Source organism: Dermacentor albipictus, chromosome 6, assembly GCF_038994185.2.
Source record: "Dermacentor albipictus isolate Rhodes 1998 colony chromosome 6, USDA_Dalb.pri_finalv2, whole genome shotgun sequence".
In the NCBI taxonomy this organism is placed as follows: domain Eukaryota; kingdom Metazoa; phylum Arthropoda; class Arachnida; order Ixodida; family Ixodidae; genus Dermacentor; species Dermacentor albipictus.
In genome coordinates this window covers 55,389,282-55,417,256 of record NC_091826.1, presented here as the reverse complement: position 1 = coordinate 55,417,256, position 27,975 = coordinate 55,389,282, and the positions used below count along the sequence as shown (strand labels likewise).

Here is a 27,975-nt window from a genome sequence, read left to right as displayed (position 1 = left end):
AGGTCTTGGAAAAACATGGCACACGCTTGGCGTTTGGCAGTGAACAAAAGTCCCCACCATGGAAAGGAAGTAAACGAAGAAGAAGAGATCCTGTTCCAAAGGTAAGCAGATTCGGTGCGCCCACGCTGATTTCGACGAACGCATTAAGCTTGCTCGACACAGGCGGTAGTATGCAGAGTTGGTGACACTTGGTATAGCTAAGGTAAACGACAGGGAGGGGCACGCCATTTTCTTGCATATCCTTAAGGGCATAAATCTTCCTTGATGTTTTACAAATTAGATTTATGAATTTCTAAGAGAGAGAAAATTCTATTGCTCTGAAGGCTGAGTTTCTACGTCAAATATAGTCAGAGGAGTTGCACATGGTTCCGTACTTTCTCAGATTTCGTATAATACGTCCTGACGAGTTCAATTCCAATGTAGCCTACAAGTGTACGCTACATTCTTCCAGTCAGCGAGTGATAGCCAATCGCTTCAGAGAGTATTACAGTCATATTTATCGTTACTTGAAGATTGGCTTGAGGTTCTTCTTATGCCAATAAATGTTAGCAAGATTGCGTTGCTTACCTATACCTCCTAATGTATCCCTCCAATACCATCAAGGAATAATCCCTCAGCGTGACATTATTAAGTATCTAGGCGTTATAACCCAAATTCTAGCTGGCGCAACCACGTCGAACATGTCGCGTCTAAGGCAGTGCTCGCCATAAACATGATTCGCCAACTAGGTCGCCGCCACGCTGGGCTACGCCGGCACACACTCATTATGATTTATCGTGTGTATGTTCTACCCATACTGGAATTTGGATGCGTTTTATTCTCTGGCGGGCCAGCATACAAGATTAACCTCTTCGTTCTTCTAAAGCGATAGGCTCTCCGGATTCGTCTCGTTTGCCAACATTTGTCGCTAATAATTTATTATATCAGGAAGCCCGACTGCCCACACTTGTTTGCGGATTCCGCATTCCTGCAGTGAGAAACCTACTTGAGCATTTACGCAACTCAATTGAGACTATCGCAGTATGTATTTATTAAGGAAAGATTTTTGTTCTTTGAAGAAACGTGGTTCCGTCTATACAATCCGCCGGTTCTTTTTGTGCAAGCACAACTAGAAGCATTACAAGTTCAGACGCGCGAAATCCTTCTCCTCAAAAAACCCGTAAATACTATTGAGGTTGAACTTGACTGCATATTTCCTTCCAATGCTAAACGTCTGCTCACTAGATAGTTAAACGGCTTATTAAAAGATCATTTAGCGCTATTGAAAATCGGTGATGTAATAGCGACGGATGCATCAATGTGTGGAGAGAAAGCGGGTGTAGGCATATTTTCTCAGGCGCTATCCTGGTCGTATTCACTGCGACTTCCTGATTTGACACCCGTATTTCAAGCACAATTATGAGCAATTACTTTTGCTCTTCGAAAGCTTCCTGTAAATCCTTTTACAGCTGTAATAGTGACCGATTCGTTGTCAGTGTGCACAGCACTCACTTCATCCTCTGACAGTGTAGTTTTGATTGAACTATAGCAGCATTAATCCTTTCGACCTTACGTCTCGTGCGCTTGATATGAGTACCAGGTTGCCGTTGTTCATATTTAAATGAAATATGGCCGACACATTAGCAAATACAGCCCAAGATAGACCAGCCATGCGTGTTCTGCCGACTTCTGCTTATATCACCGCGGCTTGATTTAGAAAATTATCTCTTTTGAAATGCTCAGCAAAACAGACATTCCAAATAACAGACTTAAACCATTTGCTTTATCCTTGGGACAATCCATGGTGTCCCACACGTAACTTGGAAATCTCTTTCACAAAATTACGACGCCGTATTCCATCCCTAAATTTTTACCTACACAGGCCTGGTCCATGACGCTGTCCCGTCTATGTCATTGCTGCAAAGAACCTGAAAGCCATTGATCATTTTTTACTAACCTGCCGCCGATTCGTAATTCAGAGCAAGAAATACGTGAAATTTTCATTCCGAAAGTTAGGCATTGCTATAAACACTGAAAACATTCTCTCCTTTGGGGCATCTACATTGGGATTTAGCTACATGAGCGTATGCAGGGTCTAATGGGAGTTCCTTGGTGACACGAGGAGAATGCCTATTTAATTTCCTGATTTATTATTTATTATTTTACAAAATTTCCATTTGTGTTAAGTTACTGATTTATTATTCATTACTTTACGAAATTCCAAACAAATTGAATAAAATTTATTACCTTCAAGCTTGCTCTCCTTTCAAAAACATGCGTTTTCCTGTAAACGTTTTTCATTTACCCGTGGGCTTCTCGGCCAAACCCCCGGTAGTGGGTACGTGCCATGGTATAGGAAGCAAGCAAGCAAGGTAAGCAGATCGCTGTGCTCGTTTCCGATACGATGGGCACGGACAGTGCACTTCAGCTCTAAAGCGACAATAATGCGCTGAAGCTGCGTTATTCGAGTGATACACGTTCACTGCTTAACTCGTGCTTGTCTTGAATCTTAGTGGTAGCGCCAGTCATGTACTTGCTTGAGACAAAATGAAACACTGGTTCTGTATCTTCACAGGCTCAAGACTGACTCTCACAAAGCAAATAATAATTAGTGCGTCACCTTTAGGCCACCTTACGTTTAATTACTCCAGCTACCAAAACTACGGCGTCAGGTGCTGCTTCCTGTATAAAATTGTGGCCTGGTCAGGCAACGATGGTATGTCTAACGAGAGAATGGTGAACGTGGCATCGCCGGCTTGTTCAGGTGTGTTGCGCTCTTTCTTTTTTTCTTTTCCCAGTTCACTGCTGTCTCCTCGAGCGAATAATTAAAGGCATTCCCAGCGATGGACGAACACCCCGACGAATCTCAGTCGCAGGAATCTTACGTCACATCACCCACGAAGGTAAGAAATGTTTTTGTCTTTAACCTGCTTTTAACATGCTACTTGCGTAAGTGCTGATGCGCACTTTAATGGCTGTACAAAAGGAGGCAAAAAAGAAAGATGCATCATTAGGCGAAAAATATTGCTTTACCTTTCCCCCATGCCTATTTGGCAGGGCGCACTCGACAAGAATGTGTGTTTCTTGCGGATAATTTTCTATAAGCTAAAATTTCTACGACTCTAATTAATACCACACGCTAAACTTCAAAAATAATCTGAAATTTATTATCTAGAACACGACTTTAACAACCTTTTTATATTAATTATGAATGATTCAGCCATAGAATTCACAAAGTCAGGTATACCATCAATTTTTTTTACATACTTATACAGTAATTGGAAGGAATGCTCGGCAGAGGAAATTCCAAACATGGTATAGTGACGTGTCAGTTATTTTTCATGTCATTGTTTATAGCTCCCAAAGAATAAAAAATATTTTGTAGGGCAAATATTACAAAAGAAGACTGTAAGGGCTGAGCGCGCATGTGTATCACTCTTACAAAATGTCACTATACACAAAGCACATTTGCATCGCACATAAGTTACCACAGCTGCTAGGCCAGACATAGTTTGAAAGCGAAGGTTTCTTTGCCTCTTCCTTCGATTTTTTCCACTGCTGCTGCCGCTGCTACCGTTCTGCACGCCGCGTCAAGGGGTGGTTCAGAGCGTGTATATACATAAAAGGAGCGTGGCAGAGAGGAAAGGCAACGCGAGAAACTTGTTTGGACCTTTCCATCGCGTCGCATTTGCACAATGTTCTCTGGAATCGCCCGAACGTCGGCACATTAGCCGTTTGGTAGCTGTAATTATCCGTGAGCCCACTGCAGAAGCATTGGAGAAACTGCAGCGTTTAACTTTTTTACAAACGAGCAAGACCAGGCGAGGAGGAGGGAGAGAATGGGCAGGACCAATTAACAGCCTTGCCACTCTTGGCTCACAGTTGCCATACGAGGGGGGGAGGGGGGAGATGAGCGAGGAAGGAAAAGGTGAAGTGGAAAGCAACGAAACACGACAGCGGTTGCGGACAAACTGCTACGTTTCTACTATTTCTGAAAAGTGAACATCATGCAATTTCCACAGCTGACGAAGGGCGTGCAGACCCAAGAAGCACCGTAGGATCTAGGCGACTCTATGGAAGCGGTGGCACGTCAAATCAAAACTTGTGCCCGCCGCGGTAGCTTTGTGGCTATGGCATCCCGACCACGGCAACTGCCTTTCGACGGCAGTGAAGTACAAAAACTCTGGTGCACTTACATTTAGGTTCAGGTTGAACAAGGCTATGGCAATGAAGAAATTGCGATCATTAGCCAAGTCAAGGTGAAAATAGCACAGAGAGGCGTTTCACACTACGAAAAGTGTTATTCTAGTGTTATTCTAGTTTGTCGTGTTATTGAAGTGTTACCTAGCGTTATTCTGCAGTTCTTTTTTTCTTTGGTGTGATCAAGGAACCCGTACGGGTCCCGAAACGTCTTTGTGTGTTGTGTTCACCTTGATTTGGCCAGTGACCACACTTTCTTTATCATGTTACCTGACCAGGCGAACTTTCGTGGAACTCTTGGCTATAATACTAGGGTGTCAAAATTAATCCGGAGTTCGCTCCTAAAGCTTGCCTCATAATCATATTGTGGTTTTGGCACGTACAGCCCCATAATCCAATTCAAGTTTAATACTCTGCCACGATGTGCCATAAGAGGCAGTGACAATGCTCCACCCTATCAGAGGTTATAACACATGGCGCACAACAGTGCCTCCAGCAAACACATCTCCCTGTGTGTTCTGTGTACTGTACAAACACACAGCAGTGATGCACGCAAGGTAACGTTTAACATCAACTCCCTACTTTCGTATTGGACTAAACATTATAAACAATAAATTAAACGTTCCTCTTCGACATCGCCGCTAATTACCGTCGATCAAGGCAAACAGCACAGAAAGTATTGGTCACACTTATTCCAGAGGTGCACGGGATTTTTACAAGAGATTTACACAATTTTGCAATGACAGCTTCACGGGTACCATCGTAATCCTGTTTAATTTTGAGACGGTAGCGGTTCTACAAGTCTAGTAAATTGGCAATGCTGGCGTTTTTGTATTTTTTGTTTTGTTTTGTTTTTTGTCACCAGTCCGAAACAGTTAACAAATATCCCAATCTTAAACTGCTGCCCAATGCGGAACGCAGTTACGTCACTGCGTCAGTAGAAATGTTTAAAAAATCATGTAAGCTGACATCCCATTCTACAGCCAATGGTATAGCTTGCCCGAAGCGCTCAAGAAAAATGTCATTGCTCATTTCTGCACCAATCAAGTCACTGTGCTTCAAACCATTCGCATGGCACTGTCGTGTTTCGCACACAAGACGCTCCCTCGTCTTACGCAGGCGCCGCGCCAAAGGCAGCGTAGCCCGGACGAACGCAGAGACAGACGGGTCGAGGCAGAAGATGTCACCGAAGATCAAGAATACCTGCTAGACGTCGACGCGAGCTCGAAACGACCGCGCCATGAAAAAGAATATAGCCCCGTCGCTCAGGGCTACGACGAAGGCTGCGATGGAAGCCCTATACCGACTGGACTCTGCATGGATACCGTGGAGAGACAAAGAGACACCAGCCCGTATGCCGGAGAAGGTGAGATCGTGATAACAATAAGAAAGAAAACTAACAGAGGAAACAGTGGGACGAATACTCTTGCAACAACCCGTTCGTCTAGAGAAACTAATGGGAATGAATGCTGCACTAACGCCGTTCGTACGGTGTTTTTTCTTTCTCTCTCTCGCTTTCTTTTGTCTTGTTGCTGCCGAACAGACACGATAATTTTCGTTCATGTGGTACCTGGTTATAACTGCACATGCAAAACGGAACAGTCAAGTCATGCCGTCATATATATATATATATATATATATATATATATATATATATATATATATATATATATATATATATATATATATATATATATATATATACACTCTCAGGCCCAGGTGTAAGAAGTGCCTCCAAAAGAGCGCCAATTTGTTTTATTCATCGCTTCTGCGCCGGGTGACAACGTGACATAACGTCACGAGTAATTAAGGCACAAGTTACAAGTCATAAAGTCACGTAATGCAGACCTTTGACGTTCGTCTAGCAGAGTTCGCGTATCTATTAAACGCTTCGCAATACCTACGATATTACGATGCCTAATAGTAGCGCTAAATAGTGCTTCCTTACCACGAATACCTATCTATATCGGCATACCTATATAGCTACGCGACTCAAAACAACAGCGTGGTCACAGCGCAAACTGACATGGTCTCGCTGTCGCCACGTAACGCGGCGATTAAATTTTTTTTTTTCAATTCACCGTTTTGTTATATTTCTCGTAGAAACGCGCGCAACCAGGGCATCCGAGACCCGCGACGAGGGCGACCAAATCCCCGCGGCGATCTCGGAGGCTCCAGACGGGCCTAGGCGGCGAGAGCCGAGGGAAACTGCGGCGAGAAAGGACGTCCGCGCAAAAGCGCCTGCGCCCTGGGCGCCGAAGTACGAGTTTTCGACGAGCTCGTCAAGTTCGGAGCTGCGGCCGGTAGACCTGCCACCGATGGGGAAGCGGCAACCTGCGGCCAGGGTCAGTTTGCGCATCTGCTTGTAGAAAAGCGCGTCGACTTTCTCAGTTGCAGCTGTGATAACACGCACGAAGGAGGGATCGCGTTCAAGTTGCTGTTCCAAATTCTACGCACTTCACTCCGTTTTAGAATAATCGTCGCTCGGGATTGTTGAACCGAGAATCCGGCACACGCCGATTCGAAGCGCTATCGTGCGAGGGAAACGTCCTAACACCTTCCTAACAACTTCCTAACACCCGGTGCCCGTGGTGTTAGGAAGCCCAATACGGCATAACGTCAGCGGCATGCGTTAAAGAATGCTCGGTAATAAATGCCACTCACTCGAACCATGTTTAGTCCTGTCATTTATCGCATGTTGGCGCCGCCATACGCAGTCTTGGGGCTCCTTAGAACAAGGGCGCCGTGTCGCAGTTCACACTGAACGCAACTGTACATGTTCCTACGCTGGGCCTTACTACCACGTCTAGACGTTGTTCGTTCATTCTCAATCACTGGAGCCCGCCAAGTCTTTTCCACTGCGGCATCAGTACAGTTTGAAGCATAGTATAACTTTTTTTTCCCTGTATACACGTTTGACTAATTTATTTACAAACTGTGCCAATGGGTCCACGTACGTGCAATGCCCATCGAAACAGACTGCGCACCCAAAATGAAAATTACCGGCATAACAATTTTGCGACCTCAGAGAAAAGCAACGCGATGAACGGGACGAAGCAGGCTGCATACATGCATACACTGCTGTGTGTATCTTCTCTCGACTCTCATCTCCTCTCTATTTTCTGTTAATCGTATTCCCGTGTTCTGCTAGCCCGAAACAAATGCTGGAAAACAAACTTTCTATGGGAAATGTTCTCCATGTTCTTCGCATTTCCTCGTGAACAGCGGCTCTGTACGACCGGATATGACATACTAGCCCTCTACAGACACTTGGCTTGACATCAGCCACTCGAATGTAGGTTGATTAATTAGCTTACGAAACGTTTTACGCTTCTTTTACCTTCCGCGGTTAAAGGCGTAAAATTGCGCGATTTTCTTTCCACAAACAGTAGTACCACGGTAACCGCAGGCTCGAAATGAACCTCTCGCTGCGTTTCCAGCCCGAAAGACCGGTGGAACGTCGCAAGAGTAGCAAAGCCAGCGTGGGCGGGACGTCTACGGCTTCGGACCGACTGCCAGCTTCGACCGTGAGCGCGTCGAGGAGTAGGAGCCGTGTATCGCGAGCGAGTTACAAGCCGACACGATCTGATGCGACCGCACCGCCGCCTGAGGATCGACCCTCGGACACGGCACCACGGACGGCTGGGCCAGGACCATCAAAGGTCAGCATGTTCATTCAGAAAATTGCCCTTCCTAAAGAGGCACTAAAGGTTAGCTTGATATATTCGCTTTATTTATTCGTGGTGAAAGTGCCTTGAGAGCGATGTGATGTGATATTGTCACGTGTGAGAAATTATAGTTGTTTTCTTTGTGCGCCTTGTCTTGGGCACGAAGTTTCACTGTTGCCTCTCCTGATAAGAATAGTGAGTTGAGATGAAGTGACTCAAAAAACGAACACACACGACAAATTTAAGCGGTAAGGCTTAACAGCGCCAGGTTAGCTTCTCAATGCAATATAGCATACTGTCCTAGACAATATAACAATCCCGTATACTTAACAGAAGTTCGTCACATTGGCTGTTTTGTGGCCTTCCGGCCGACCGGCCATTCATGGTGAAAAATCTTTCTGTATGCAGCTAGCCCTCGACAACTGTGGCCTGAGGTAAACAAAAGTGCGGCCTTCTTTTTAATATACTCGATACAGTGGTCGCCATTCGCGGGCCAATCTGGTAGCTAACTGCGCTTGTACCAGCCAGTATGGTAACGCCCGTATCAAGTGTCCCACAAATTTTAAAGAATATCTTAATTTCTATAGATGTGTGTGTGTTAGTTATTACACGTGACAAACAAGGCTAAACCGGTGCGTGTCACGCTATCCGGACGTAGTTGATTTGTTTCGCTGGTGATATCGTCAACATAGCGGAATCTAATTTACACAATCTTCACGGGAACCGAAAAATAAGATTCGCATTATCGCATTATCGCAGATTCGCATTATCTAAAGCGAGCTCCAAAAAGCTTGAAAACAGGCGTGCTCGTTGACAAACTTGACAGCAAGTGCTCGTGAGGCCTCGAGTGATATTGCTCCGCATAATACGTTCTGTGGAGCAGCAGTACTCGACGCCGCACCGACCGCAGTGATCGCACATTATTTAGCAACCTTCAAATAGCTCGTCAGTTTGCGCTCAACTTTCGCCCTAGCAATGTTCATAAAAAAAGTTCTCCTAGAAGTTAGAACACAGAAGCCGCTCTTTCTGAGCAGCGGCTTGCTACCCATCGGTGATTTCACGCAGCCCTATCAGCATCTTACCACCGGTGGCGCGCCGAGGACGTTTTTCCTCCACTGTGGCTGAGGCTTGATACGGAATGTTATTTAGGCTAGTACACTGGAATATAAATCTATGAGTTCTAGAAATACCAGTCAAAGCCCAAATCCTTATTTGTATAACGCAGCTTGAGTTTAAAACGGGATGGCAATGACCGTATGAAAAAATTCACCGACAATTACGATACTCCTAACGCGAAATTTGAGCGCAGCTCTACACGTGTTTTCATTTCACGCGTAAATACGTTGCATTATGGTTATATAGGTAAGCGGTTTAAATTAGGAAGAAAACGGTGTGAGTGGCGCAGCTGGCACGGTCAATCTCTCTCGTGCGGCACACTGCAAACGGAGCGAAGTACGGCGCGACTGCCTCGCTAATCGAGAGATCGCGAGAGGCAGCGCGTCGGTGACGCCTGGGCGCGATTCACAGACGCTGCAGACAGACCTCCGCTCACGCAGTGCTTTGTTTTCATACAGACGAAGCGCGCTACTGCGGCGCCATATGTGGTAGCCATTGTCGCCGCACAGCCCGTCGTGTGCGGCACTACGCTTTTCTTCTCGCGCTTTCGTTCCGCCAACGACGAGAACCGCCCTCCGTCCCACGAAAATCGTGCCACCAGTGTCAGCGGAGACAACACCCAAGGCAACCTCACATGGAGCCTTACTCGTAACCAATCGCCAGCGCCCCCTGAAGAAGTGATCCCCGCCGCACACACTGGTACCGCGGACTGACCTCAGCAGCTGACGCCGCGAACGAGCGTAGCCCTCCCCACCTCAGGCCACCCTGCCACCCTCCGCCCCCCCCCCCCCCACCCGTTCTCGGAAGCGCAAATGAGATCGCCCACGCGGCTGAGGATGCCATAGCTGCCAGCAGCTTAGCGCGTGCGCAGGCCGTCTCCCCTCCTCTCCTCCTCAGCTTTCCGCCTCATGCTTCAACTGCAGCCTCCTCCTCCGCTTTCCTCCTCGTCCTCTCTTATTTCATTTCCCGCTGCGCTCCGCGTTCGCTTTCAACCTTCGGTATGCTCCTGAAACACGATTACTAGGCACGACGCCTAGGCACGTGGAAGCTCAACGCAGTAGCAGGCGCCTTAGAGCTGCGCTCTAAAAACATTACTACTATGGGACGTCGGCCGGGAAAAAAAGTATTATCCCGAAAAACGTATTATACGGAATCACATCAACAGCATTCTATTCTATATCAAGTTTTGCTTTTCTTATCTACAAGCTGTCAATCTTGATTGAACTTTGTTAGGCAACGACATTGCATTAGAAAAAGCATTTTGTAACAGTTGCCTTCACCTAATTTTTCCGCACCTTCTTTTATCAAGAAATGCGCTTGAATATTTGGAATGATATTTTTGCCTAATGCGTCAGCGTTAGCAGTGTCAAAGAAGAAAAATCTGGGAAGTGTGCAACGCCGATCACGCGGCACAGGTAGAGAGGAGACATGAGAGCTCAGAAGAGCGTGTATGTTTATTGTTATATGGGGTGATCATTTTTAAGTTTTATGGAATATTCAAAATCACCTGTTGTAGATACCATAACTTTAGTCCTTGAGCTGGAATGTTGAGAGAGGCAGACATTGCCTGCACTAAAGACAAAAACACATATTCAGTCAACTTCCGAAAATGCACTAATTAGCTTCTTACAATCTATGCGGCACGTATTGCAATTTGTGAATTCGAGCTGGTGAGGCTTGAAGATATATTCATTGGAAATTAATTGCCAGGCTGAAAGCGCTTGGGAGATTTGTGCTATAAAACTCGCCATAAATAGTCACTGTTGGGCCACTTACTTTTTAACAAAACGCTCCTTTATGCATTGAAGCACAAAAGCAACTTGAATGCCCATGTGAACGCCCATGGGTGTCGTCTAATGGTTTGAAAAATATCTCGAAACTTGTATGATCGCAATTCATTTCAAGCGCATGCGCCTTGCGAACTCACAGTCCCCAATTCCCATCATAGGCTACCATTCGCAAAGATCAATATGTGCTCTAAAGTAATCATTTTAAAGTTACTTAGTCATTTTTGCTAATTAGTAGAATATGTCTTTTGATTCAGCGTGCTATAGTAATGTCCGCCTCTTCGATTAATCAAGCTGAACGACAAGAATTATGCTATCAGCCGCAGGCGATTTTCAAAAATTCCGTAAGACGTCAACATGATCACTTTGCGTATATTTTCAGCGCAACACCTTGTATAATTTACAGTCTACTCCGGACCACCGTCAACTGCGCTTCGGTCCTCGAATAGGCCGGACGTATGACGAGGGAGCTCTTTAACACTTTTCAATGCGGTACACGAGGTTTAAATCATGGATCCAAGACCTCACAGAGGCGCGACGTAATGGTAACGCATTCGTCCTGCATTTACAGCTAAAGCGCCCCTGAATAGCGCCCCTGTCCTCCTCGCCCGCCACTCCGTACAGAGTGGAGACAACCGCGGCGTCTACTACGGCACTGGCCACAAAAAACGCGGACGCCGTAGTAGACGCCTTTTGCGGAAGCCGTAGGAACGCGTTGCTGACGCTCATGTGTCTTGAAAGTGGTCTGCGACGTGGCTAAATTGCGCGCCTACACCGGCCTCATCTTCAAAGCAATCTGCGATGTCTGCAGAATTCGCGTAGTGCCGGTAGCTTCGTGTGCGCTGTGCATTCGACGTTTCGTAAGCGTTGAGGTGACAGATGCACGCAAATCAATAAGCTCGCGGCTGCTTCCACGATTCCTAACTCCATTGTTTTCGCAGGCAGTTTCCGCAGTCATCGAGTGATGTGTGTTCATGTTGAGCTGTGCGCGCGTAACGCCGTGCTGGTTAATTTAGTTAAAACACATTGAAGGACTAGTTGGTTTGAATGCATGATAGAATGTGTAAGCGCTACTGGACAACCACGTAGAAAGAAGAAGACACACAGAGACAGCGCTGTTCCCTTGTGTCGGTTTCTGTCGACGTCCTCATTGAGTCATGCTTACGCATTCTATCATTGATAATTTAGTTAGCAAGCGAATGCTTACAAGTTTACACGGCCAATAAAAATGCTATGCTTACTTCGTACTGTTATCTACTAATTTGCTATCGCAATCTATGCTTCGGCTTTCCGGCGGAACAGCGAATTCTTTCAATTATGCTTGCATACGATGCGCTGTGCTGCACCGTAAGCATTCATATTATCGGTTCAGCTTTGTAACCCTTCTTCTATGGTGTACCGTGCAGTACGGTTCACTGCAGTGTGCCGTAGATGCGATGGATGACACCTGACGCCCTCACATCTGGCGGCTAAGCATGTGCGTTACAATTGCAGAATTCGGCTTAAAAACCCGGCTCTCGAAACAACCCCTTCTTTCAACGTCATGCAAGCGGACGGTTGTGCGCGCCCACTACGGAATTTCAAGAGTCTCAGCGCACAGAATGATGTCTAGCAAACAATATTCGTCGGCATCAGTAGACATCGAGCATGACGCTCCATATGCGTTTTTTGGTCGGTTAGACTTCAGTTCTTAATCACGGAGAAATTCCGAAAACCTTACGCATTGGTGTTCCAGACAACCACGTCGCTTAAGGAGCCTACCCGCGCGGATTCCACTGTCAAGACTCCACGGCATCCGAGACAACCCAGCCGGAGCGCTGTCAGCCACAGCAATATCAGCCGCAAGTCTATCACGAAGCAGGCGTCTCAAAGATCCATCAGTGCTGGTGCAGCGGGCAGGAAACCCCAGCCCACTGCTGAGCCGAACGTCGCCGAAGCCAGCCGAGTCAGTACGGCTTCAGGGAAACGACAGACTCCAGGAAAGGTTAGCTGCTTTCTTTAATTGTAGAGTACGCAAGTTAAGATTAGAACAGACAGACACAGACATTAGACAGATAGACAGATAGACAGACAGACAGACAGACAGACAGACAGACAGACAGACAGACAGACAGACAGACAGACAGACAGACAGACAGACAGACAGACAGACAGACAGACAGACAGACAGACAGACAGACAGACAGACAGACAGACAGACAGACAGACAGACAGACAGACAGACAGACAGACAGACAGACAGACAGACAGACAGACAGACAGACAGACAGACAGACAGACAGACAGACAGACAGACAGACAGACAGACAGACAGACAGACAGACAGACAGACAGACAGACAGACAGACAGACAGACAGACAGACAGACAGACAGACAGACAGACAGACAGACAGACAGACAGACAGACAGACAGACAGACAGACAGACAGACAGACAGACAGACAGACAGACAGACAGACAGACAGACAGACAGACAGACAGACAGACAGACAGACAGACAGACAGACAGACAGACAGACAGACAGACAGACAGACAGACAGACAGACAGACAGACAGACAGACAGACAGACAGACAGACAGACAGACAGACAGACAGACAGACAGACAGACAGACAGACAGACAGACAGACAGACAGACAGACAGACAGACAGACAGACAGACAGACAGACAGACAGACAGACAGACAGACAGACAGACAGACAGACAGACAGACAGACAGACAGACAGACAGACAGACAGACAGACAGACAGACAGACAGACAGACAGACAGACAGACAGACAGACAGACAGACAGACAGACAGACAGACAGACAGACAGACAGACAGACAGACAGACAGACAGACAGACAGACAGACAGACAGACAGACAGACAGACAGACAGACAGACAGACAGACAGACAGACAGACAGACAGACAGACAGACAGACAGACAGACAGACAGACAGACAGACAGACAGACAGACAGACAGACAGACAGACAGACAGACAGACAGACAGACAGACAGACAGACAGACAGACAGACAGACAGACAGACAGACAGACAGACAGACAGACAGATAGACAGATAGATAGATAGATAGATAGATAGATAGATAGATAGATAGATAGATAGATAGATAGATAGATAGATAGATAGATAGATAGATAGATAGATAACCCACCGGCTATTATTTCTGTACCCTGTGCATATTACCTACCATATTGTCTCCGCTGTAATTGGCTCAGAGGGCTGTTGCGGCTACTCTGATTTGCCCAAAACACAAGCACGGTAAGACTAGACAGGGCGAAGTTTCACAGCATCCCATATAGTACCCGGGGAGTACATCCTTACAATTTACGTTTCCCACAGCGGGAAATTCATAGTGTGCGTGCACACAGGGCTCAAGCCGGCAGCGAAGGCGAAGCTGGGAAGTGAGGAGGCGAGGATGGAAATTTGTCTGAGTTCTACCACTGTAGCACGGGCTGCCTGTGTTATCAAAGTACACAGCCGGTTTCCTATGCGCATCCATTACAAGAGGGACGCATACGTTCCCTTCCGTCGAAATTGTATTTCGGTAGGATCCGTAGCCGCCTGTTAGTGCATCTCCGAAATCAATCATTAAGCTTACAATATAGTACAAAGGCTCAAACTGCGCAGCAGTGGAGGATATTAGATTAAAGGAACACGCAGGTAATCAAATGTTTCATGATAATTTCATTCGTTTATAACGGCAAATAAAGGTAACGAAAACAGTTGTGCAAATGGCCACGCAGCTGCCAGAACTTCTACGGAGGTTGCCCCATGTGATTAACTTCGTCATACGGCACCTGGGGTTCAGCGTATGTACGTGAAGTGAAGTACAACAATACTAGAAGCGACGACATACACTTGTTCTGTTCTTTGCTTCGTTATAAGTGTAAATACATACAAATTTGCTGAAACTGAACTTCAAAGCAACGGTATGCTTTGAACCGAATGGGGAGCCTATTCAGATGCACTCCAGATGACACTTGTGGCGAGAGCAACTGGCCAATCATGCACGCTAGTTTTGTGTCCTGCCTGCGCTCCAGTAGCCTTGACTGTCAAGTTGGATGCTTTGTCCAGCATGCCCGTGCGGGTATCACAGAAACAGTAGTAGACAGTACAGTAGCTATTGACATCATCATCTCCATAATAGGTTCGCGTTCCTACGCTGTCACTGTCATTCCACCAAGCCGCTTCCACCAGTGTGTAGCGGCAGGCTACAGTCGCATCACTCGCCTGACCACTCCACTTCTCTTTTGTACAAGTACCTATCTCTGTCAACTTTAAGAAAATAAAGATACTTTAATAAGAGAAAGGTGTAGAGGTCGAGCCTGAGTGGCGTTAAACTAACCTCCCTCTCGCAATTATCCACCATGGTGCCTTTTGCGCTGGTAAGCACGAGGTCGCGGGATTAAATCCCAGAGGCAGCGCCAGCATTTCGATGGAGGCAAAATGTAAAAACGCCCATGTTCCATGCACTGGGTTCACGGTAAGGAGTCCGAGGTGGTCGATACTGGGAGTCCTGTTAAGCGGAGCCTCATAATCGGATCGCGGTTTGTTTCTTGCGTAAAACATCGGAATTTCATTTTAATTTATTATCTCTCTCACTCATACAGTGATGTTATACATCTGACTTCGTTAACCACTTCAGGCGCCAATTATTGCTGTCCACTGAAAATTATGTTTTACCACATTTTCTTTACCTTGATATTCAGGTAAAGTGTACAGTTTCAAAATGAATTACGCAATTCGATTCTGCACTGTGTTTTGTTAATATTACGGAACGTAGGAACAGCAGGAAGACTGTTTACAGAAACGTCCGATTTGAGAGCAAATATTTCGTGGCAAGCATAGCTGGAAAGAACTTCAGCGGGACCTTGAGAAGTATCTATGACTCTAAATATTCCTAAAGACAAAAACGGAAGTGAACCCGCTACATGACGCCAGACTGAGACCGTGAGTAAACATCTGGCCGTCTCCACAATCTACCTCGTTTTCCTAGAGCACTACAAACGTAATATTCAAACTTCCAGAGCGGGTCCAATCAAATGTTTGAAGATGAACGCGAGTCACAACACGTTCCAAATTCCATTATTTTCATTGGCGCTTGTTCTTTCGGTTCTCTACCTTGGAGCGAACAATTGAGGACACAGTGCCTGTATGGGCTAGGTGCACCAGGCATTATCATCGCATGGACATACGTGTCGTTCGGGAAGAGAAATTTCAGTATGCGCAGTGCCCGTAACTGCCACTCATGTGAGGAAACCTGAAGCACATGGCACCGGGGAAGTGTAAATAAAGAAAGTAACGAAAATGACACAGCAGCAAAAGCACCCTGAACGCACACCGGAAGGCGGGGCCACAGGTGATCGGACAGGTGACAAGCGTCAGTCAAGTGGAACCTCGTGTGCACTTGACTGACGCTTGCCGTGTGCAACCCCGTGTGCACATTGAAGCCCCGTGTGCCGTGCAATGTATTACGCTTTCCGCAGGCCCCAGCCCCAACGTACCGCGACGAGAGAGGCAGCGCGATCAGTGCTGGTCGCCGGTCACTGGCGTCCAAGGCAAGCGCCGATAGCCGTCGTAGCCGAGCATCCACTGGACTCCCTGGCGACCAGTCCGGTGGCAGCAAGAAGACCAGCGATGGCCCGCCAGGCCCGCGGCACCAGCGCCACCAGCACCCCGACTGGCAAGGCAACCTCGACGCGCAAAGAGACACAAGCGCAGCCTCGATGTTACCGCTAGCCGGGGACAGTCGCTTGAGCGCCAAGTCTTCCCAGCGTTCGCTGAGGCCGATCGGTCCGGAGGAAGTTCCCCTCGACAAAATGCTGGAAGAAAAACCCAAAGGGAAATTCCTGGTGATGCCGGACGGTACCTACGTACGTCTCCAGGAGAAGAACGTATGGATAAGGTGGGCGACACGAACGTTGGTAATTCTAGCCAACTGGCTAAGTCGATCATTTTGTTAAGGGCACTTAATGCGAGTGACAATGCGAAGAGAGATAGTGAACCTAAGCTGCCAGGCGACGTAAAGATTGAACAGCTATTGGCTTTTTCTTCTGTTTTCCTTTTCTCTTTTCCTTAGTTTAAGATGCATGGTTGAGGGAGTGAAGAACATGTCCCGGTGGTGGATGGGCACTCTTTCTATGTTGGTTATGTATAGTCAACCGCCAAGTGAACGTGCCGAAGGAACTGAGAAAACGTTGGAATTCCGAACAGTCTGCGACCACATCGAGTAAAGTCATGCAAGAATATGTTGCAGGCATATACTTGCCCAGTTACGAAATCCGAATACCAGGTTGCGTTTCAAGGCGGTGAAGATGTTGAAGTTTTTCTCAGATTCAGAGGTCTGTAAGCTTTTGCGGTTGTCTGTACATTCGTTTTTTTTTTCCAGTAAAAGTAAAGTTGTAGTTGGGGTACGTGTCCCACACCTCTTCTTCACCTTGATCCACGTTTCAGGAGTGCTCTAATAGACAGTACGAACATGTTGTTTTGTGGTGCACATACCAAATATATATTCATTTCCACACGCAGTACATCGTCGTTTTGACAAAGTTATCGGCACAGGAAATTTACTTGGTTTCAAGTTACCAACAGATATTTAGTTAAAGATCAGAGCAGCTATAGGGCATTCATTGTAGCGCAGGAATAATGTGTGCTCCAACAGCACAGCAGCTCGTAAAACGTGCATTGGCCGCGTGTTCTAATACTCGCTGCAGACGGCAAAGGAGACGGCTAAACGGAGAGCGGCCATTTTAAGCTACGTTCTAATTCCGACGAAAACGTCAAAGAAGACAGCTTCGCGAAGACAGCGTCGAAGTCAAAAATGATGCAGTCTACTTTCCTGACCAAACACGAAGCCAGCTGAGCAGGACACTTGGAAGCTCGACGAGAACGCTATCTAACCACAAAACGTAGTTATGCTTTCCTATACGATTAAAGGGAAGCTGAAAGGTTTTCCAGAAAAAATGAGTGAACATCTGTACACAATGGCTTTCAACCCTCCGAATTCGAATATCGTATCAAAATTGAGCGAAAGAAAGCGCAAATATATTTTATTGCGACGAAAATTGCAGCAGCGGACACGCCCAGCTCGCGGGTCTCGTTTCCGCCTGTGATTGGTCGGGCGCCTCGTGACGTCAACCGACCGCTGCCGCTGCACATGAAGCGCGGTGTCAGGTAGTTTGGTGCTGTTTTCCTGAGACGGTAATGGAAAATTTAGAGAGACTGCGTTTTTCTGAGGAGTTCGGCGTTACTCCCTACATGTACGAACCGATTGCGAAGAGCCGGCCTCTCGAAGAAGCAAACGATGCTGGTGTGAGCAGTGCTTTCGACGCGAACGAAAGCAAAGTCTTGGGATCTCCTCGTGTTGCAAATGCTTTTTGGTGAGTATGTTTTTTTGCAAAGTGATCTAGTGATCTCGGCTATCTTTCGCCGATCTAGTGAGCTAGTTTCCGGTCAAACAACTGTAGTGTTGTGTTCCTGCATGCCTCCTCATGGAACGTAAGCGGGGATGCGATCGTCGGCATTTGTGCGCTGTCCAAAGTTGTCGGCAATCTACAAAGACGGTTTAAACGCGTGAAAAGTTCCCGGTTCATGCAGTACGTGTGGTCACCTTCATCTGTTGACTACCACTCACGTTGACTACCACGCACGTTGACTACCACTCTACATACACGCTGACGCAGCAACAAAAGAATGCAGGGTCGATCGAAGCAGATTACGATGGCACGGACGCAGAAACAAGCGTGGTCAGGCACGGTCGCGGACGCTGCGAAGGAACGAAACACTAAAGTTGACGTCACAGCACCGCGGTTTCCCGTCTCGGCTCGCACCGTCAGCGTCAGCAGCAGCGCGCGGCATTCGACGGGGGGCGGAGCTACAGCGCAATTTCAACCGACGATTACGTCACTCCTAATGGAAAAAGAACCCCAAATTTTACCTACATGGTTTATAAGGTTCCCGCATCCGTATATGAGCGTCTTAATGAATTCGACAGACTCTTCAGCTTCCCTTCAATGTAAGCCATGTCGTCGTGTTTTTCATAGGTATGTAGACGCTATGACAGATAATGCAGGCTCTTGTCAAATTTCTCTTGTGATCGTGAGGTGACGTCATGTCGCAGAGGCGTACTCCACGCGTCTACCACACGGTTCCAGGCGCGTTCCTTTGCTTGGGCTCATAGCTGTCTCGGCCGTCTCCTTAGTCGTCAAGGAAAGCTGTCTGCAACGCTGGCGAGAATCGGAACACACCCATCGAAGCGAAGCCGTATTCGATAGAGGTTGCATGACAGTGACAAAATTGTTTTTACGACCTCCTGCATTGGAGATTCACTCAATTTAGCTACGGCTTTTTTTTTTTTTTGGGTCGCTTTCGTAGAGAGAGATGCTTTGTTCACCGTGACAATGTTTGTCGTCTCCTCCAGGGGCGTGTGCTGTGTTTACTGCACACTGTTTTGCATCACACTTAGTGAAGCAGCCATGAATCCGACCTTGTGCATCTTTCTCGTGCAGAGCGATGCAAGAAAAGTACCTAGCCATTGACTACAAGGCATGCAGCATCAAAGTAGGTTTCGGTCTGATGCTCATCGGCTTCATCTACATCATCATGTTTCGTCAGGGTAAGCGAACCTTGGCAGCCACTTGGAATGTTGTCGCACAGCGGTGTTTCCGGACACTCTCAAGCACGAAGCTATGAATCCGGGGCTGAATTCATAATGCTTAATTCACAAATTCACCACGTCCGTAAATGCTCTCTGCTACTGGTGGGCCACCGCCATTAATATCTCCACAGTCATGTCGGGCAAGTACTTACTCTTACAAACAATACTAGCATAATGAATTTTTTCGTAAATAAGGGCTTTGATTTCTTGCTGAAATAACACGAAACGCGGTGGATTGATGATTCAGTTGGTAAGCGAGCATGACATTGCCGAGGGGCACCGACGCTCTCCACCAAAAAATATATCGCAGGCGAATTGCATAATCGTACGGTCGTGTCAATCCAGCTTAGCCGTGTACGCTACAGTCAAATTGAGGAAACACGCTCTTCTGGCCGATACCTCCTTTTTTTCGTGAGCACGTGAATTAAAGTGACCAAATATTTATGCTTTTCCTTGTCACTAACTTTAAAGTCATGTGTTTGTGTAACGAAGGCCGCAACTGCAGTTCTTTGAGAGCTGCAGTTACCTGTCGTTTGCCTAGTCCCCGTGAAGTACATGATTCCAGCACATTGGCCTGTGTATTCATTAATTCATATGGAAATCGGTTCCTGTAAGCGTATGGGACGCATGCTCTCATGTCATGTACAAACATCTTCACAAACACGTACTCGGACCTAAATGTGCTAAAGGTGTAAATAGTTGAGTACAAAAGTTTCTGTTTTGCAACCATTATTTCTTGCAGATATCTTATTAAACATGGCTATATTCCGTAAGCACGAACGGTAAAATTAACTACTTTTCCCGAAGATTTTCTGCATTATCTGTCATTTTATGCATCTCTTGTGCGTTCTTAAGTTTTGTATCAGCGGTTTTGTACATCAAAATTTTCTTTTTTTTTCTGTTTCGCGGGGACACGACTCAATCATTTATTTAATGTAAACCATAACAGAGGGTCCACCATGACACCCCAGACAATATAAGAAGAGCATTCGCTAAGTATTCCGAGGTTTCGCTAAGTTCCTAGCCTAGCGTGATTCCAAGGCATGTCCAATTACAGAGGGCAGCGTTTTTTTCTGCAAATTGAAAAAAAAAAGAATTCAAGGTTATCATACCTCTGTTCTTAAATGTGGCAGTGATATCGCATTTCACGGCCAGGATTGTGCAATGTAAGATTCCACACCGTTACTTACCTGGTTCCTAGTGTGAATTTGCCTTCGTCGGCACCCTTCGGCTTTTTTACCATGTAATGTTGTAATGTTAGTATTTTTTTCCAGAACAATTAATAAGTGATCTCGCCGCGGATTTTTTTTTTTTGCATAGGTAGTTCGTGAACATTTTCACCCATATTGCATTCTTACTAAACTTGCTTCCTTTTATTTTCTTCAGTGCGAGATTACGTTTATGATCCAGATACAGACGCGCAAAGCAAGGAAAAGTACAAGCATGATAATAAAACTTCACCAGGTAAGCTCGAATCGCATAATTTCCCCCTCTTCGGGAGGGAAGAGTATACATTCTCAACAGAGGTGTGCAAATACTCGAAATTTTCACTACGAATCGACTTCTATTTCGCGTCAAAGAATGTGATTCGAAAATTTGATATTCGAGTCCTTCGAATGCTCTATGGCGACCGAATATACAATCTTACAGTGATAATTTCAGACTACTTGTGGTAAAAAATAACGGCCACGAGCTGTTAAAAATTTCTCTTTAGGACAACCTCATAGAGCGGTTAGTATTTCCGGTTTTTTTTGTTGTTGTTGTTGTTGTTGCTGTTGTTGTTGTTGTCCTTTTGTCTACAAGCTATTCAGTTCAACTTACTCACTGAACACGTACACTAGCTGTATTGAGGGCAAAGAAACATGAGCCGAATTCAAGAAATTTTTGTTCGTACTGATTCTTTGCGATTGGCCGGCCACTTTCGCTAACATTGTGTCCAAAATCCTGACTTGCTAGAAGTTGCTCTTACAAACAGTTACAGAGCAAGTTATATTCTTGTGAACGAAGGCCCACTCTGTCTTTTTTTCTGTGGCTTTTCTTTCCATTTCTTCATTTAAAGCAGAAACATTCAGTATTCGATGCGACATTAATGGCCGTGTTCTTCAACCAGTCAAAGTCAACTCGATTGAACAAATTCGTGTTTTAAACATCCCCAGCACTAAAGCAAGTTAGCCACTATATAGCCTCCACTTGCCTATAAAAAAAACACAAAATGAAAGATGACTCAATTTTCTGCTTGCTCAACAAAACAGTCCAACAAAACGGACTGGTGGGCTAGTTGGTATTGCATGCCAATAGTTTTTAGCGCGAAGAAACGCACGAAACGAGAGAAGGCACACAGTTCGTATAACTTACAGAAACTTTCTCGGCTCTACGGATATGCGAGCATTTCAAGTGGCGTGCTCGATCCTGATTAATGTCAGTCGCAAGCCTCGTGGGAACGGCCTCTTCACGCCTAATATAAAAGCCATATCGATCACCCAATGTGTAACGAATGAGCAGTAATCCGGATTTTCGTGTTACGACACGACTGATTGCATGAACTATCGGTCTTAGCCAGCTTGTTTTCCTGGAGACAGCAGCAGTTCGTGTCGTCATTTCGTTACACATACGTGGCGAATTATGGTGACTCAACATTGAAACACTTGGGACTCCAAACAGCTGGAAATATTTTGCTATGCGCCATCGAGAATCCCTCTGGTTTCTCTCAGAACGAACATTAAACGATCAGCACAGTAAGCCAAATTAATAATATAATACTGTTATAAACATTTGTGTTTCTGCGCCCCAAACCAAGAAACATCCCTTCTACAGACCCAAAAACTAGCTTATTCAGCTATCGTTCGGCATCAACTGGAGTATGCTTCTTCTATATGATCTCACCATCAAAAATATCCTGTCGAACTTCTGCAGGGCATCCAAAATATTGTAGAGCTGTTCCATTTCAAGCATTTATACTTATCGTTCATCATCATCATCATCATCGTCGTCATCACCATCGTCGTCGTCGTCGTCGTCGTCGTCATCAGCCTGGTTACTCCCACAGCAGGGCAAAGGCCTCTCCCATACTTCTCCAACTACCCCGGTGAGGTACTAATTGTGGCCATATTGTCCCTGCAAACTTCTTAATCTCATTCGCCCACGTAAATGTCTGCCGTCCCCTGCTACGCTTCCCCTCCTTGGAATCCAGTCTGTAACCCTTAATGACCATCGGTTATCTTCCCTCCTCAATACATGTCCTGCCCATGCCTCCTTATCGTTAAAGTGTAACCCTAATAAAGCTCAACCTTTCATCGCAACGATTAAGCATACTCGCTGTGACGTTGCCCCCATTTATCCTTATGCCATTGATTTATGCCATTTATCCTTATGCCATTGCCCCAGGAAAGACGTCGCCGACGAAGCTGCTAGGAAAGCACACAAAGGAGCAAACCTTGTTTCTGTACCTTTATCGAAGACTGACGCAGTCCAAAACTTAAGCAAGCTAGCCCACTGTATGACATTGGAGAAGAGGCACACACCTGAATTCACTCAAGATCGATTGCATTCCCTCAACCCATCTGTGCAACTGCTGCTGTTACCTGGGGTTTCGCGAAATGAGGAAACAATGCTGTGCCGCTTAAGCTTGGGCATCGCATTCGACAATGCCTACACGTGTTTGCTTGGTATGGCTAATAGCGCCGAGTGCAATGCCTGCGGTGTCGAGGAGACTATAGAATATCTACTGTGCTTCTGCCCATCCTTTGAAAATGAAAGGCACGACCTCTGCGCAGCTCTCTATGCTTCTTTTGAAGACCCGGCAATTTTTTGTTCAAATCTGCGTGTAAAATTCATACTCTCGTAGCACACGGCGCCAAATCGCCTTCGCCCTTTCCAACGAAACATTGACATGTTTTAAAGAGAAACTCAAATCCTGCAGCAACCCTTGGAAACAACTAGAAACCACGCAAATACGGCTGTAAGACTTAATTCAAGCGGTCACTGTTTTTTTTTTCTTCCCTTGATTTGCCAAATAAAGTTTCAGAGCTACGTTATACGAGATCGAATACTTACCAATAGTCTAAAAGGATGCTTCACTGTTTACCCCTCGCTTCACGAATGACAAAATGTAAAAAGGAAAATGTTAAATTCGTTCAATTTGGAGACCTTACATTGTGTTACAACTTATTAACGCCTGCATATCGCCGGCCGTTTCAGTGACAGCTGTCTCGACTCGACAGAAATTAGAGGTGTGAGACAAAATGAAAGAAAAAATATCATGAGCCATTCCACTCTGTGAAGGTGATGACCAACGAAGCTCTTTAGCACACGACAAATAGATGACAAAGAATTTTTAATAAAAGCAGAAACGCATTTATTGTCTTCATCGGTGGTATTCGTGACAAAAAGAATGGACACGCATTTATATATATAAAAGCTGGCCCAGCTAACATCAGCCACAGTTTTAAAAAATGCAAAAGCCACGTAGCTGGATATAACAGAGGTGATGTTGTTAGCTGTCGATTGGAGATGCTCAAACTATTTTTCATACCACCTAATTAGATAATTAGTGTAAACAATAATTCAATATCTCAAATATTATAATTATGTGAAAAGTCTCACTGAGAAAATTGTATAACGACATGAAAAACTCCCGATACAGCTTTCTATTGCTCAATACCTGCTACATAATGTTTTTCCGAGCCTGAAAGAAGCCCGCAAATGCACGCTAAATTGCCGCGCGACTGTCCGCTGGAGGCACTTTGCGTGTATTCACCGGCTTTTTTCACGCTAGGAAAAACTCTTTCATGTAGCACATATTGAGCAACAGAATGCTATATCGAGAGTTTTGCTATCGCTCTACAATTTTCTCATTGACACTTTTCATCTATATACAATATTTGAGAAATTGATTAATCAAGAATAACTTTTTAATTAAGCGGAATGATAAAGAATAGTTTTAATATCTATAAACGACGTCAAACAACTGTACCTTTGTTCTTTTCAGCTACGTGGCAAATGCATATTTTAAACATTGGCTAAAGTTTGCTGGGACAGCCTGCACATTTGCATTCATTCGTGGTATACATTCGTTATATATATATTCCTATTTTCCTTTCGCGATATATTGAGGCAATGAATTTGAGACTGAAATCACCGCGCTGACCGGTGGTGGACCAGTGACGTCATCGATTTCGCAGGGGGAAGGGCAGTATATGGGAACGCTGGACAACTTTCCGTAGCAATGAAGGTAAAGCTACTGTGGCAAAGCGTGCACAAGTGCGAGAGCTTCTGAAAAAAAGAGTCCCATGTTTTCATCCACGTTATCTTAAGCTGGGGAAGGGAAAAGATAAACACCTTATCAGCAACAGTTAAATATGATAAAACACGGCACTGAATTTAAAAGTACTCTTATTTTGTGGCTTTTTCCTTCCGCGTCTGGGCAAACGCGAAACCGTCGAACACGGAAACCACGTCGATTCAGCGTCTGCTCCGAGTACACAACAGCACTCTCAAACGCTGGTGGACGACTTGCCGATAATAATAATAAAATGTGGGGTTTTACGTGCCAAAACCACTTTCTGATTATGAGGCACGCCGCAGTGGGGGATTCCGGAAATTTCGACCGCCTGGGGTTCTTTAACGTGCACCTAAATCTAAGTACACGGGTGTTTTCGCATTCCGCCCCCATCGAAATGCGGCCGCCGTGGCCGGGATTCGATCCCGTGACCTCGTGCTCAGCAGCCCAACACCACAGCCACTGAACAACCACGGCGGGTTTACTTGGCGACGTAAGAGTTGTGGAGACTCTCCGCCCCCATGGCTTTCCCTTCATTGCCACAGAAAGTTGTCCGTGACTATAGCTGTGGAAGATGACGCCAAACGCGCGAGCAGTGGCACGAGCCATTGCTGCTGATGTAGTTTTTTCCCGCACACATGAAAATTTTCACGGAACCGTGGCCATAAACAGTTTCGGTCTAAAGATGCTGATGTCGTTACCTACTCGAAATACGCGATTGAGCCCAAAATACGACAAAGAACATCAGAAGTAAGCTCGACACATTGGGCTCTATAACGTAAAACTATTCCGGTATGTTTTTATTCCAATGTCATGAAGTTAAATTTGCGTAATCACCGACGCAAGCATCGGGTGCTCACCCGCAGGGTTGTCTGAAGAGACCAATCAAACGCTCTCCTCGTTCATAGGAGGTCAATTTTGTTTGTTGGAAAACGAATAACATTGCCTACACTGAGCGGATTGTCTTATCTAATTGGCTCAGGAGAGGCGAGGAGGATGCTCAAGTGGAGAGGGATTCGATGGGGCCGAGCCACTGCGTTGCTTACCGATAACCGGTAAAGAGGGTGGTGCCGGCGTCCGGGATTCGTCCGCTTTCGCTTACTTAGCTTGCGGTGGCTCGTCCTCAATCGCGGCAGCATGCAACGGAAGCTTAAGAATGACGCTAAAACGGATTCTCAGCAAAGGACAGTTGGTAGAACGAGGTCGTAAACGTGCCGAAAGTGCTCCCAAACGTTGCACGGCCACGCAAGAAGCTTTATTATACGCAAATACACCCATGCTCCCCGGCAGGTGCGAGTAGCCAGTGCCTGAGCGATCGGTGGCAACCATCTTTTATTCGTTTCAGAACAGGGCAGCCTGCGGCTATTCACAAGAAAATTCAGTTTTGTTCGGCATTTTAATTCATCTTTAGCGTGGACACGTCACTTTGACGCGGTGAGTTTTTGTCGTTTTGTGACGTTGCGTGATGGGCAGGTAAAGTGGGTGCAGCCCGGAAACTTTTGACCAATAGCCGAGGGCTAATGACGAAAAGGCGTCGAATCAGAAATAACCGTTTTTCTTTTGTTTGGTTAAATCATGTATAATCAATGTGTACACGTCGTATCAGATGCGGAGCTATAGCAGTTTTCGTGACGTCGCGTGACAGACAGGTGAAGTAGGGGTTGTCCAAAAAAAATTTGACCACTCGCGGAGGGCTGATTGCATAATTGGAATGGAAATCTTTGGAATAGTTTTACGTTATAGCGCCCCTTCTTGCAACTACTATGTTTTCTGTCGTGTCGACAGAACGACCTTTCGCGCAAAATAAAAAAAATTAAAATATAATACGCCAGGCTTTACGCTGAAACTTCTGTGACTTGCGGCACGAAAGAACTACTGTCGCTGTGATGAAATAGGATTGTACTGCGGATATGTGTATGGGTGGTTCAAGAATACTTCTGAAATCACGGCAGCAGTGCGCATTCCTAAATTGGGGCAAAATATTTCACTGTTTTAACTATGCTTAGCAATTCTTGGTGGTGGGGTATGCTTCATTGCTCCTCAATTTACGCTCAAAAATTTTTGGACAACACGCGCAAGGAAATCATTTTCGTTTCTTTTTGCGTTTGCTACGCCTCATTTGCAGAAAAATCTTCCAGCACAGCCGAGAGCGCAGTGACAGTGCCGCCGACGCAAGTTCCAAGCCATCCTGATCGTCCGAACAGAGTGCGAGCTTGAAGATCCAAATAGCGAATAGTCATGACAATTTATGTATTCATCTGTATTTATGTATAATTTATGCAACAAACCCGGTTGAGAATTTAGGTATTTAAGACAAAGCACTATTAAAGTGTAAGCTGTACTATGTACTCATGCTTAAAGACCGTGTTGGCACAAATTACTCCCATTTCTATTAGGACCGTCAGCATCCCAAAAACCATCCGATCCATCGGGTCATTCGAGATATCAATGTAATCATTATGCTTAAGGTTTCCTAAACTGCGTTTGAAGTGTCCGATGTGTAAAGGAAAAGGGATCATTAAAGGGAAATTTAAGGCAAATACTAAGTTGACGCGGACTCTTTAAGTACCATTCCAGAAACCTCGCAACACTTGTTTCGCGCCAGGAAAAGACTTAGTTTACGAGAAAATTGCATCCGAAGTATCCGAATAGCTTTTAAGAAATTCGAACGTCCCGCCGCCCAACCGGGGAAGAGGTGACGTTGCATACGCCATCACCGCCTTCTGCTGCCGTCGGTGAGTAAAACGGCGCCCGACAGACGGCGGCACCGAGCTGAGACAGTGGATTCGCCGCTGCAGCTGATTTTTGGTCAAGAGGACTAGATCGTTCAGGCATCCTGCGACACCACATGAAAGTTCAATTCTCTGCCACTTGCAATTCATGCGAGTTTCGCGGGCCAACAAAGACAGCGCAGCACTACTCTGAAACGAAAATAGTGAAACGCGAAAGCGTGGGCTGCATGGAGTCGAGCAAAAACGAAACTTCAGGACCACCCGCCTCGTTCACGGAGAAAAATCTCAATGAGTTATTTTTTCCAAAAATGAAGTAGAACTGGGGAAGAAGATTTTATTCCGTTTATAATACAAGGTTGTTGATTGCAACTAGTGGTTGAGTACTAGTGGCAGAATTGAACTGAGGAGTACTTTCGTCATCGGACAAGTATTTGAATGTTCCGGGGGAAGTCTCTAATCAGGTCCTGCATTTATCTCGAATTCTCATTTATTAAAGCTCTATAGAGGATAATATTGAAGCCTCAGAGATTCTCTAGCACCAAT

The 27,975-nt window shown here is 45.8% G+C and overlaps 1 protein-coding gene across 4 annotated transcripts; it reads left to right on the top strand.

Moving 5' to 3' along the window:
• The first annotated feature begins 77 nt into the window (after positions 1 to 77).
• On the top strand, positions 78 to 27,190 carry LOC135907811 (serine/arginine repetitive matrix protein 1-like). Of its 4 annotated transcripts, none has more exons than XM_070540588.1 (12): positions 78 to 101; positions 2,778 to 2,882; positions 5,299 to 5,545; positions 6,283 to 6,524; positions 7,620 to 7,841; positions 12,486 to 12,734; positions 16,253 to 16,671; positions 19,274 to 19,380; positions 20,165 to 20,191; positions 20,809 to 20,886; positions 26,046 to 26,134; positions 26,826 to 27,190. In XM_070540588.1, the coding sequence occupies exons 2-12, from the start codon at positions 2,823 to 2,825 to the stop codon at positions 26,856 to 26,858; spliced, it is 1,773 nt and encodes a 590-aa protein (XP_070396689.1). In that variant the 5' UTR covers positions 78 to 101; positions 2,778 to 2,822; the 3' UTR covers positions 26,859 to 27,190. The 4 variants fall into 4 exon arrangements, with proteins under 4 accessions (XP_070396689.1, XP_070396687.1, XP_070396686.1 ...); XM_070540586.1 differs by lacking the exon at positions 78 to 101 and adding an exon at positions 2,325 to 2,351; XM_070540585.1 differs by lacking the exon at positions 78 to 101 and adding an exon at positions 2,635 to 2,695 and having other exon boundaries at positions 2,744 to 2,882.
• Positions 27,191 to 27,975: the final 785 nt, after the last annotated feature.